Below are 12,630 nucleotides of genomic sequence, written 5' to 3'. Positions count from 1 at the left end.
TACTTTTTTTTTTTTTTTTGGATTTCTGTTTTATGTTGGGATTGATCAAGAATGGTTCTTTCCTAGAAGACCTTCTCATCTATCTAGCCACATGCTTTGGCCAAATTAAGGTACTCTGTTTTGTTCTGTTACTACAATGAACTGCAAAGATCATGTGTGACCGAATACTTTGCCCACATAACCGAATACTTTGTCTGTAAATATTGCATATTTGATACCATCCACAAATCTATTTTCTTCACTACAAATTCTAGCCTCCATAAAGAATGCTAGTTCTTGTTGTTCATATATGTTATGATATGAATATATACACCACATCAATTCATAGATGGGTGACAAGATTCCATTGAGACAGTCAATTCCAATAAACTTATTGGAGTGTCCCATTGGCGTGCATTCCCCAATTACAAGGACCAATTCAATAAATGTGTGTATACTTTGAAATATATTGTGCATGTATACAAGTGTATTATGTACACACACTTGGGAACCCTGATGCCAACTCATGGACTCATGTGCTTTGTACAGATAGAATCATACATATAATATTATGCGCATATATATGTACAATATGCATTCGGCCAAGTCGTGCCAAAATCCAAGCGTTGTCAAATATTTATTTTTCAGACTAAATTAATGCCAAATCTCCGGCTAAGTGCTCTCTCAATTGATCTATGCATGTATATTTGTATTTTTCTCTTATGAGTCGCCATCTAAGAGACGTAGAGTAACAAACAACAAACCAAAGACACTTTTTTTTTTTTTTTCATTTCTTTGATTAGTAATAAACCAAAGAGACTCTGCCAAGACCCACTTATGTTTTCGTAGGTTAAGAGATGTAAACAGTTCAGTTTTTTTTGTTTTTTTGTTTTTCTTTTCAATTTAAAATTTTGGGAAGAAAAAAATAATTTGTCTTGGAAGGGAAATTTTGGGGATCAGATTTTGTTTATTCTTGTTTTCATCATTGCGTATTTGAGTTATTGTTGTTCTTTCGCTTTCTTTCTTAATCTTGCAGCCTTTGTTCATTGCTTATTTAACTTCAAATCTCACTTTGATCTTTTCATGTGAGTGGTTTATAATGTTGGGTTAAGGTTGTTGTCATTAATATGATGCGGAATAAGACAATACTTTTGTATTTTACACAGTTGGTATGTTTTTATCGTTTTTCACAAAGCCACCGCATCAAAAATCTAGAACAATTTGAATTCCAAGCATTGAGAATTTTCCATTAATCACGCAGAAAATGGATGAAATAACTAAACATCATATAGCGAATTAGGTCATCAAATAGCTAATTCATTAAAAAGGTGTTCTTAAAATTCATACAAGCACAAGCTCAGTAGCTTATAGAACCACTGATTAGGTCAAGTGAACATTTGAAAAACAACTAACAAAAGCTTGATAACACCACCACCCCGAATTTTACTCACATTGACTGTATTTTTGTAACCTTGAAAATCGCTCATTCCATCATGGGAACTGATCCACCAGCAGCCAAAATTTTTTGCTCAAGCTGCAAATCGAAAAAGGAACCTTTAATCTTGGGAGTGGGAATATGCTAAAATGCAACACATTTGATTTTGTTTTCGTTTTTTTTTTTTTTTTTTTGTTCTCCAAAACAGAGAAAAATGAAAACTGATACAAAAAACTTGTTTAGCAAACTGTTTTGAAATTGCTTTTAGAAATGGAAATTAAAAAGAAATGATGGTTTTTCCGAACTTTTCATTATTTTTATTCTTGAAAACACAAAAAAAGATATGTTTTGAGAAAGAAACTTATGCTATGTATGGTTGGGGATTTAGAAAGGGACTTAAAAAAGAAAAAAGAAAAAATGTGTGAAATTAGGTGAAATATAAGTATATTTTATTTACATTTCACTTACCTTTTTCATTTCTCTTTCCAAATCTATTCTTAAATCTCTTAACCAAACACAGGATTAATGTACTCACCCCGAATAAAGTTTCAAGCTTGTTTTTCACAAGCACGTACTCTTGTTTCACTTGTTGCAGGCATCCAAAGCACCTGTATGCACCCAACACTCTTGATAAGAACATCAAAAAATTTATGGATGTGGCCCATTAAGAACTAATTCCAAATTTCAGATTGATTTAACACAATCAATCTAAAAAACAGGAATCAAAACAAAATCTTGGGTATCAAATCGAGTAAAATAAAAGGGAAATAAAATAATATGAGTAACAACAATACTTACGCTTCAGTGTTATGTTCCTCACAATAGTTGCGAAAGGCAACGCACGCATTTTTAACCCTATTTGCACCTATGCTGTTACAAAATTCATTTCAATCTCATCAAAACGTTATGGACTAGAAAATGAACAAAAAACATGTGTTTCTTAATTTTCATATTAATAAACCTGCGTCTCAGTTTCTCTATACACCCGTTTAAAAATACACCCACTCAATTTATCTCTGTACCCGTCACATGCATTGCAAATCTTGTACGTTATGCAAAAACACTTGTACATGTAGGCTTGGAGAAAAGGTGAAAATGATTTATGTGCATACCTGGAGCTGCTACCCTTCAACTGGTGAACGTTGCCATCAACCTTCTTGAAATCCACACCCTTCTGATCTCTGTGTAAAGAAAGAGAGATTAAGGGTGAACATGGAAGAAATCTTATGTTGCCCTTTCAAGCCATCCTAAACTAAATCATACCCAGAAACACTGTTTGGTTTTTTGTTTTCGTTTTCTTTAATGTTGTTTTCATGTTTCGGAAAGAAAAATAATGAAAAATCAAAAACACCTTCTTCTTTTTTCTTTTTCTTTTTTTTTTCATTTTGGTGCGAAAACAGCCTTTGAAAATTTAAAAACTAACTTTTTGAGATTTCTTACAAGAGGGTTCTTTCCAAAAAAAAAAAATCAGAAACAGTTCGGCAAACAAAATTTTCTGAAAAATAAAAACAGGACACAAACGTACAACAAAATAGGCCCCAATAATCCAACAGGACACAAACGTACAACAAAATAGGCCCCAATAATCCAACAGGACACAACAGTTTACCAAATATATATATATATATATATTATAAAGGAAATCAGAAAAACAAAACACAAACAAAACATGCCCCAGCAATCCAAGAAAGAAGGGGGGGGGGGGGGGGGGGTCAGTTTTCGAAAACAGTTCGCCACACCAATTTTATAAAAACAAAAAACAAAAACAGGCCCTAATAATCCAAGAAAGAAAAGGTTTCAGTTTTCAGAAACAGTCAGCCAAACAAATTTTCTGAAAAAATAAAAAATAAAATAAAATACAATATGCAATTCAAGAAAGAGAAAAGGGTCCTCACAGAGCTTTGTTGAGATCATTGAGAAGCCTTTCAGAATCTTCAAAGAAGAGAGACACCACTTCCACCACAAAGTCAGGGTTACTCTCATCTTGCAGTTGCTGGAGCTGTGTGAACTGACTATCAAGAAACCCCTTCAACCCAACAACACAACCACAACACAACAACAAATCAACAAAAATTAACCCAAAACAACAAAAACCAAAACAAACCAATATACTATATAAAAATCATTCATTTACGTGTTCATTTTTTATTACCTCACGAAACAACGATGTTGTGTACTCAACATACTGTCTCTGCAACTGACCCACCTCCATGCTTTGCTTGCTTTCTTGGTTCTCTTCTTCTTCTTCTCTCTTCACAGAGACAAATGAACAAGCCTCTCTCTGGCTTCTTAAAGCAGTGACACCCAATAAAAGCTGTGGTGGGTTGGCTGATATTGCAGATCTTGGTGGAATAATTGTTCAATCAAAGGCCTTTATATATAAATCCTGGAAGGGGATTTGGTGAATTTAATGTGCAGATGAGAGAGTGTGTGACAGAGAGAAGGGATTTGGTGAATTTAATGTGCAGATGAGAGAGAGTGTGAGAGAGAGCAAAAAGTAGTGTGTATTTGCTACCTTTTTAATGTTACTTTCCTTATCTGGATTTTGGTGCTCTGTTTTGTCACAGAGAATCAGAATAGCCCTCCCTCCCTATCCCATCATTTATGAGCCTCTCTGACCCAATCAGATCTTATGTCATGATCAATTTAACGGTTTAGATTTAAAGTTAAAATAATAATAAAAAAAAAAGATATTTTTATTTTTTTTAATAAATTACAAATACACTATTTAGATTTATATTTTATTTTATATAATTTTGAAAATTACAAATAATCTCTTATTAGAATTTTTTATTTAACAAAAAAAAAAATTCATAACTACTCTACTATGCAATAATAAAATTATCAAAATTATTGATTGAAATATAATTCTAATATTATTAAAAATTATTAATTTACTAAATGGTTTATTAATAAAATGGACCATCTGTTATGCAATTACAAATTTAAAAAGGTGATGTATAATTTTCAAAACTACAGGAGATAATTTATATTTTAAACAAATCTCAAAAAGTATATATTTGTATTTTTCTAAATGTAAGATTTAAATATATATATATATATATATAGTATTTTGATACATTTCTATTTGAATTTAAACTCTATTTATTCAATTATTGTATTTTGTTGACTTGTTTTGTAAGAAAACCATGGAAGAAGAATAGTTAAAATTTCATATTAGGTATGCTTTTAAGTTTTAACTGAAATAGAGTATGTGATATATATATATATATATATATTTTTTTTTTTTTTTTTAAGTTATTAGGTTATATACTTTATTGACTTATTTTATTATGATAAAAAAAAATACAATAAAAATTAAGATAAATTACTTTTGCTTCTCTTGAAGTTTGAGACAAATACAATTAGTATCACAAGTTTAACATAATTACAATAATCTCCTTTTTAATAAAATTAAAACTGTCAAAACTAATGTAGATGGTGGATAAATATTAAAATAAACAAAAGTAAATATACATTTTAGTAGATTATATATGATAACATTATTTTCTCATTCATACGACTTATGAGTTATTGATGAAAAAAAAAAATTAAAGTGGTACGTGAATTAAAACACAGAAGGAGATAGGTGTAAATATAATTATGTTAAAAGTGGGGGTTAAGTGTATTTTTTAAAAAAATTTGAGGGAGGTGAGTATAATTTACCTTAAAAAATGATTATAAAAAAATATGACAAAAGATTCTTATCCTCTTCGAACTCCCTAAAGTTTACTTTTGGGGTGGGAAAAAAAATTGAAAATTAAAATTAGGTATGCTTTTTAACTTAAAATTAGGTATGCTTTTTTACTAAAAATGAGAATCAGGCATTAAAATTGACATTTGATCAATCAAAAACTGATATCACGTAACTCTTCCCCAAATAAATGTGTTAAGAACTTTGTGGAGTGTGTTTTAAAAGTTTCAATCACATGTGGTCAGTACAGTTTGTAAATATTTCAGTTTTCAAAATCAAAAATTGTTTTTGCAGATAATAGTTTTGATCCAAAAGTTCAACATTTGGTTGACTTGACTTGGAAGTTTACCTCAAGTCAGTCATGCTTGTTTTTCCATGATTGTAGAAAATTTGTGCTATGGTTGGTCGTCTTATTTTTGTAGAGAATTTTTTTTTTTTTTTTTTTTTTTTTTAAAGGGAATAGAGGGAAAAAAAAATTGCATAACATATAGTAATAAAGCTCAAATCCCAATAGACAACTGGTAATTTACTCCATCACCATGGGCAGTCTGTCTTTTAAGTTAAATCATTTCCTAAGACTCCTCTTATGCTATAACAGAAATGCCTCATACACCCACTGGGGGTCGACCCCCAGTGAGGTGGCGCCCTGTGATTGGGCGAAAAAAACAGTTTTTCTTTTTTTTTTTTTTTTTTTTATGTTTTCAGCGAATGAGAGCTGGACAGCTCACTGGGGGTCGGTAGCGCTGTTGTATGCTATAATAATCCAAGTTACAACTCTACAAGTTTGCTCGAAACTAAGGCCTCATTTGGAAATATACTATTTTAGTAATATTTTGACTTTTTATACAAAGATATGAAGAAAAATAAAGAGCTTAATGTGACAACTTATAATAACATTTTAGATTTTTAATTAAAATATATAGTTGACAAACGAGACCTAAGAAAGTACTTTATCCACTCAACACAAAATCTCTTACAATTTATTTGATTTTGAGAATAAACAATCTATTATAAACTCCCATAAATAAAAATCCGAGTTTATAACTAGGAATGCTCTCCCCACATTATCAATGAAGGTTTCAATCCCTTCTTGTTTAAGTTTAGGAGTAATTTTTAAACCTCAAGTCAAAAAGCTCTTCTCGTATTCTTGTATTCCTGATCAGTAAAAAAACAATAGCTAATAATAAGAGAATGTTTATTCATGAGTAAAAAGCTTGATTATATTCTACAATTCCACCTTAACCTTTTCATTGAACTTACCACTCCATGTGTCACATCACACTTTTTCAATTTATTTTTATAATGTTTGCTTTTTAATTTTTTTTTTAATTTATTAAAAGTCCTTCGATAACAAAGAAGGAAACAATTCAAAAATGTCTTTCTAACTTTTTTTTTTTTTTTTTCCTTTCTTTTTTGCTATGGTGTTTGGTTTGGTCTTCTCTCTTTGAGACACCTACACCATAAACATAGACAGAGAATTATATTATTATTTGATTGATTTTCTATGTTTGTGACTCCAATGAGTTAGTTGTGAGTCTAATGTTCTTCCCTTTTCTTTAATTGGAGACATTACAATATTGTATTCTTCATGTTGAGTTGGAATGAAGATTCTTTCTCATATTGATAGACCAATTATGAAATTTTAAAATTAAAAAGAATATGTACTAGCCTTTTGAAAGCTGTTATAGTAATTGATCAAGCCATGCCTTATTATGAGAGCTGGCTTCCAAACAATGATAAGATTACTCTATTTATGAGTCACAATAACGAGTGTTTTATCTTGAAATTATTAAATTACAGAAAGTCATATTATTCTGTATGAAACTCTAAACCCTAAATTTCATACAAAAATTCTACTTATATATAATTTACCCCCTTAGAATAATAGCATGTGAGGAATGTGTTATGTTGCCTTTAAACTTTATCTTCATACATTGCGTTAGATATAAGAGAATCAATTATCATTGTTTAAGAGCACTACTCTCTCGGCTCAACCATCACTATATCTTGTCATATACCATTCAGGGTTAGATTTTTCACACATCTATGAGTTATCTCAACAAGGGTAATTTAGTCATTTTACGAAGAAACCCTTGGATGATTTATCTTGGGTCACAAAACGTGAATCAAATGTGGGATAATTTTATCCCAAAAGAAATAATCCTATCCTATCCCGCCCCTTAATCAGCGAAGCAAACATGGCTTAGTGGATTGCCCCACTAAAACAACATAAAAAAGGTTGGTGAACAAGGTTAAAACCATTGACAAAAAAAGACACAAATTTGAAGCAAACCCACAAAGATATCTCCAACCCCATGGGTATGCTTATTTTAAGGGACATTCTTAGCAGTCCTACAGGATTTCGCAAGTGCACGTCGAAAAACCCTCCAACAAATAGGGTTGCAAACAAGCTGACCTGGAGCTGCTATATTGGATGATAAGAGACTACGACTGGACTGTATGGCACATAAAAATGCTAACATTTCACGTCATTAGTTTCACATCAAAACTATCCAAATTTCAGGTCACGAATCTCTGCACCATCTCAATAAGGGGGGAAGATGGTTCAAAACCAAAATGAACAGGAATTAACATGCTTGGTACCAAAAAAAAAAAAAAATGCTTATAACGGCAAGGATTGCTAACATTTCAAAATGAGTAACAATGACAGCTTTCACAGAGGAACAAAATTTGAGTTAAGAATGAAAAGTGGAACAATACAACAGACTGTTGTACCTCGAAAGCATGGATTCACACGCTAACATATCCTGCAGCTCCTCCTGCAGTATCCTGGAAGTTCCGGAGTTCCCACCATGTACTCTGGATTCTTGGTGCATTCCCCTAAGGCAGCCCATCTCTCACAATTCTCATTCCCATCCGTGCAATTACCTCCGTGTCTCACGACCTTGTCAAAAGAATCTACGTGGATCCATTTTGTTGCTGACCACTTCTCACCCTCTATCACTGGGCATCCTCCATGAAGACTCAGAGGATCTGGAATAGCAGTTGGGTGGAGACTGAAGAAAAGGAGAGCATCCCCTTTTCGTGGTTTTACTGGGTGTTTCCAACAACAACAACAACGCCCAATTAGTACACATTAATGTGTGTTTAGGAGGGAAAAGATTGTGTTTTACTGGGTGTTTCCAAATTGAAAAAAAAAGAAAAAAGGAAGAGGATGAAGAAGAAGAAGAATAAGAAGAGGAGGCGTGTCAAGTAGTTGAAAATGCAGCAGCAGAGTTCATAAAAAGCAATTATGATGTGTTGAAGTGACCCACCTGCAATACCCTTCTTTGCACACTCAGACAAGTCGTCATCTGATGTAGAACTGTGATGAGGAGCCTCCTGCTGACAGTTTATAATTTATCATTAAAGTTACATTCGATAAAAACACAGAGCAACAGGTCCTGGTAATGGTTCCTTGCATGCATTACTATAAGGTCCAGAAAAATGCATCGTAGAACAAAGAATAACAAGATTCTCATAGATAAATAAAAATGAACTGACAAGCAGTGATACCCATAGAACAGAATTATGGTATTTTGAGATACACACACACACACACTTCTCTTTGCGCTTCCACAAGGAGCACCTGAGAAGGCGTGACCCATGCACTCGCAAAGTATACAAAGACCAGAAGACAACCTTAGGCCCAAATCTAAACCTTCAAACCAAAATGGAGAGTTTCTACTCAAAAACCACGAAATCAAAACCTGAGCAGAAATCACACATATAGGCGGTGTTTGGGAACTTGATTTTTGGTTTTTTTTTTTTTTTTTCACTACAAGACAAATGTTTTACAAAACCAAAAAAAAAAAAACAAATCCAAACAAAATATCACATCAAACCCCATAATCATTTCACTTTTTCTTTCACAAACATCACATCCAACCACAAAAAAACCCAACTATCTTCCCAAACACAAAAATTTTTTTCTCCAATAATATCCTACAACTAAAAAAACCTACAAACAAACCCACTTCCCAAACACCCACAAAGAATCTACCACTAATTGACTACCCAAACAACCAACTACCCTACAACCAGCAAGCACATATGCTTCCACAAAGCTGGCCAAACTGATGTAATGGTGGATCAATGAGGAGGAATAAAAATGTATCCTGGGAGGGGCAAGAGGCAACACCTGAAAGATTAGGAATTTGATTAGGAAATAAAAAGTTTTGTTTAAATTTTTAAGTTTCCTTGATGGATTCTTTTCAAGTTTATTTCTATTTCCTCATTGGTATGATCCATTCCAAAGAAGACCCCTACGCCCTTAACCCCCTTTTAATTCAGATTTTGCCAACTCACTGTCACGATTTTCTTACCTAGCAAAACCAGCTTTTCACTGGAATGTACTGCAAAATCCATATCCCTTCAAATGATAATATAAAATGCAGGCTACCGGATCCAATGTTTGGGTCATTGCTCATGCAATCAGCAATCGAAAACAGGACAAGCAGATCCACAAGCATATAATTAAGGAAATCAACTAAAATATGCTATGTAATACACTGTTTTATATTTATAAGCAAATTTTATTTTCACTTTAACAGGAAAAATAAGAAGAATAAGCAAGCAAAATTTCAGGATAAGTGAATGACTGGATATTGAGAAGAGGAGCTGGTTGGAGTTTTAATAATTATGAAATACTATCAGTCATGTTCAACTGAAATCAGGACGAATTTTGAACTAACCTCTGCCGAGGGGAACACTGTTTCACCACCTTTAGCCACATCACTAAGATACATTAGCACAGTTGCTATGCGATGTCCACCCCTTGCAACATTAACCTTGTCAAGAAAATAATCGTAGTGTGGGTCATATTTCTGGCCATGCTCATATCTCAAAACTTGTATTGCTTCCCCATTTTCTGGCAAAAAGCAACACAAATCAAACTTTGCGCCATGAAGACAATGATACATCTCTTCTCAGTTCTCAAGTTCAGCTTCATTTAGTTGTTAGTTTTTACAGACATGGTCTGAAACATTTTCAATTTGGCCATTCAATTTCAGAATTTTCATCCAAGTAGTTACATTTTTAGTCAATTCTAATTTGCCACGGCAGCATTTGTGGCATAACAGCAACATACTTTAGCAGTATGCAAATAAACACGATAAGCCATTACCTAGCTTTGTTTGTGCTATCTTCCCATTTTTAATTACATGACATAGACATATTGTACTGCCAACTATCAGAACTTTATGCTCAAGGCAAAGATATAAGTGCTGCCATTTAGACAGCAGATATACCCAACTAGCAGGCTATTGGAAAGAAAAGCTTTTGCAATGATAACATGCAGGCATTCTGATATACAAAGTATTTGATTCAAAAACAGAAATCAACAGCATATATGACAGAGAGAAAGCTACAGTATTTGATTCAAAGTATCTCCTCTCATGCAGCATCACTACCTAAAACAGCATATATGACAGAGAGAAAGCTACAGAATAACTGATACAAGAATCTATAATGTTCATATAATTTTCAGACCAGTACCCAAGTAGGCAGCTGGAGTGTCAAAGCTTCTTCCAGTATCCACTGGTTGAGAAACTCAGATTTCCATATATTTTATTGTAGCAACTTTAAAATTGTAAAATTGGATAAACCATGAACATTTAAAAGTAAGTTCAACGGGGAGGAAATGGATCCATGGTGCCAGCTCTGAGAGACTGCATCGAACTCCTGATTAAATAACATGCTATTTCTATAAAGAAAGGAATTTCAGTGGACTTCAATAAAGGAATAAATAATACTTTTGTAGTATTAGTCTCTTTGCTGAATAAATCCTTGCTTACCACAACCCCCCAAAGAAGAAGAAATTGAATTACATAAAATAAAAACCATTACGCATATGGTAAGGCACCAAATTAAGCATCAGTTTATAACGTATTGGACTGTTGAATTTTACAAAATTATCCACGAGTGATGACTTACAAAGAAAATTCTGCTTGAATCAAGTATTTGTTATCAGCATATGGCTTACCTTTAGGTAGGAAGGTCCACATTGCAATCTTCTCCTCTATTCCAGAAACAATAGGATCCTACAATCAGATAACATTTATACACAAAATTGAAAAAAAGTGTGTGAGAAAGAGAGAGAGAGAGAGAGAGAGAGAGAGAGATGCCTCCAAAAGAATCTATTTAGTATTCAATTTAACAACCTAATGCTTTTAAAGAGCTGCACTAAACTTTCAACGTCAAACTTTCTTGGCTTAGACCTTAGAGCAACTCGAATGCATAGGTGCCAAAGCCAAAATTTGGCAATTGAACAAAAAAAAAAACCACTCCAATGATGTGCCAAAATTTGGCATTGTACCACCAAGTATAGCACAATGCCAAATTCTGGCAGCTTTGGCCGGTTGACTTTCTGCCTAGAATTACAATTAACATGCACGATCACTTTGGACAGTGAAGATTAAATTATAGGGTGATTGTGCCAAAATATGACTACATTAACATTGAACCAACATTACTAAAATTTGGTTATTTTGGCACTATAGCATCGCCAAAAAATAGCATTGGAAATGCTCTCTTGCTCTTCTTCGCACATGTTCACAACAACAACCATTTCCCCTTATTTCAAAGTTTCTATCTAAGTGTGCCGATCAAAAACTTCAACTAAGTTCAAAAAGAAGTCACAAGAGCGATTATGCATAAGATGCAATGACCAATACAAAAATAGCAAAAAAATTAGATCAAAGTGCACAAAGAACAAACCTTTGCTTTACTGATGAACATCCCAGAGCTAGTTCGAACCTGGCTGAGCTTGCTCTTTCCCGAAACATTATCAGCAACCGATGATCTTTTCAGCTCCGTTTTCGCCTAGTGCATTCCCAAATCCCAAACATGATTCACATTACGATCAGCTCAGAATTAATACAAATGCACATAAATCGACAATAATTTATAATAACACTCACTATAGATATCAAATGATTGCACTCTTCGTCTGTGAGAAAACCCTCGTAGACAAAAGCTCTGCAAATCATCAATTGAGCCGAGTTGATTGAAGGAATTACGTAAAACACGAGATTCGAATTCGAGTTCTTTTTTCTTTCCTATATTTTCTCAGAAACCAAACAGAGGGCGGAAAATGAAACAATGGGGATCGGAGAGCATGAGTACCTGGGTTTCCATGAAACTTGCTTGGCTTTAGAGGGATTGATGATCGAGGAGCTCGAAGATTCATAGATAATCGACGAGATCGAGATCAATAAGATTAGCGAAAATCGAAACATTTTTAGAAGATGAATTTCGGAGGAGAAAGGAATGGGCATAAAGGAAAAACTTTCTTGTTAATTTTCTCGGGAAAATTTTGCATATAACTGTCAGTGCGAAATAGTCAGAGTTTTGACGCCGACGGATCGTGTTGGCATGTTGGGGGATCAAAACGACGCCGTTGCTTTTCGATTTGCTATGAAAGATAACTGAATTTTGAAATTTTAATTTGTACAATGTTTTTTTTAAAAATTATGGGAACATAATTTTTGAATGACAACACGTGGCCGAGGTGTCACCGAAG

At 33.3% G+C, this 12,630-nt stretch overlaps 2 protein-coding genes across 3 annotated transcripts; both read right to left on the bottom strand.

The window, feature by feature from the left end:
* Nucleotides 1–1,275: 1,275 nt before the first annotated feature.
* On the bottom strand, nucleotides 1,276–4,030 carry LOC114278183 (histidine-containing phosphotransfer protein 1). The gene is made up of 6 exons (XM_028220189.2): nucleotides 3,567–4,030; nucleotides 3,310–3,440; nucleotides 2,527–2,595; nucleotides 2,213–2,284; nucleotides 1,950–2,022; nucleotides 1,276–1,513 (listed from the first exon to the last, which is right to left on the bottom strand). The coding sequence occupies exons 1-6, from the start codon at nucleotides 3,624–3,626 to the stop codon at nucleotides 1,463–1,465; spliced, it is 456 nt and encodes a 151-aa protein (XP_028075990.2). The 5' UTR covers nucleotides 3,627–4,030; the 3' UTR covers nucleotides 1,276–1,462.
* A 3,539-nt stretch (nucleotides 4,031–7,569) lies between these two features.
* Nucleotides 7,570–12,471, bottom strand: LOC114278182 (putative prolyl 4-hydroxylase 4). 2 transcript variants are annotated; one of them, XM_028220188.2, is made up of 7 exons: nucleotides 12,234–12,471; nucleotides 12,029–12,086; nucleotides 11,826–11,930; nucleotides 11,092–11,149; nucleotides 9,803–9,978; nucleotides 8,384–8,450; nucleotides 7,570–8,162 (listed from the first exon to the last, which is right to left on the bottom strand). In XM_028220188.2, the coding sequence occupies exons 1-7, from the start codon at nucleotides 12,383–12,385 to the stop codon at nucleotides 7,867–7,869; spliced, it is 912 nt and encodes a 303-aa protein (XP_028075989.2). In that variant the 5' UTR covers nucleotides 12,386–12,471; the 3' UTR covers nucleotides 7,570–7,866. The 2 variants fall into 2 exon arrangements, with proteins under 2 accessions (XP_028075989.2, XP_028075988.2); XM_028220187.2 differs by having other exon boundaries at nucleotides 8,384–8,453; nucleotides 12,234–12,443.
* Between the last annotated feature and the right edge of the window lie 159 nt (nucleotides 12,472–12,630).

This window comes from Camellia sinensis, chromosome 6 (genome assembly GCF_055761805.1).
Source record: "Camellia sinensis isolate YWXY chromosome 6, ASM5576180v1, whole genome shotgun sequence".
Taxonomy (NCBI): domain Eukaryota; kingdom Viridiplantae; phylum Streptophyta; class Magnoliopsida; order Ericales; family Theaceae; genus Camellia; species Camellia sinensis.
Note: the sequence above shows the minus strand (reverse complement) of the source record. Positions and strands in the feature narration are given on the sequence as shown.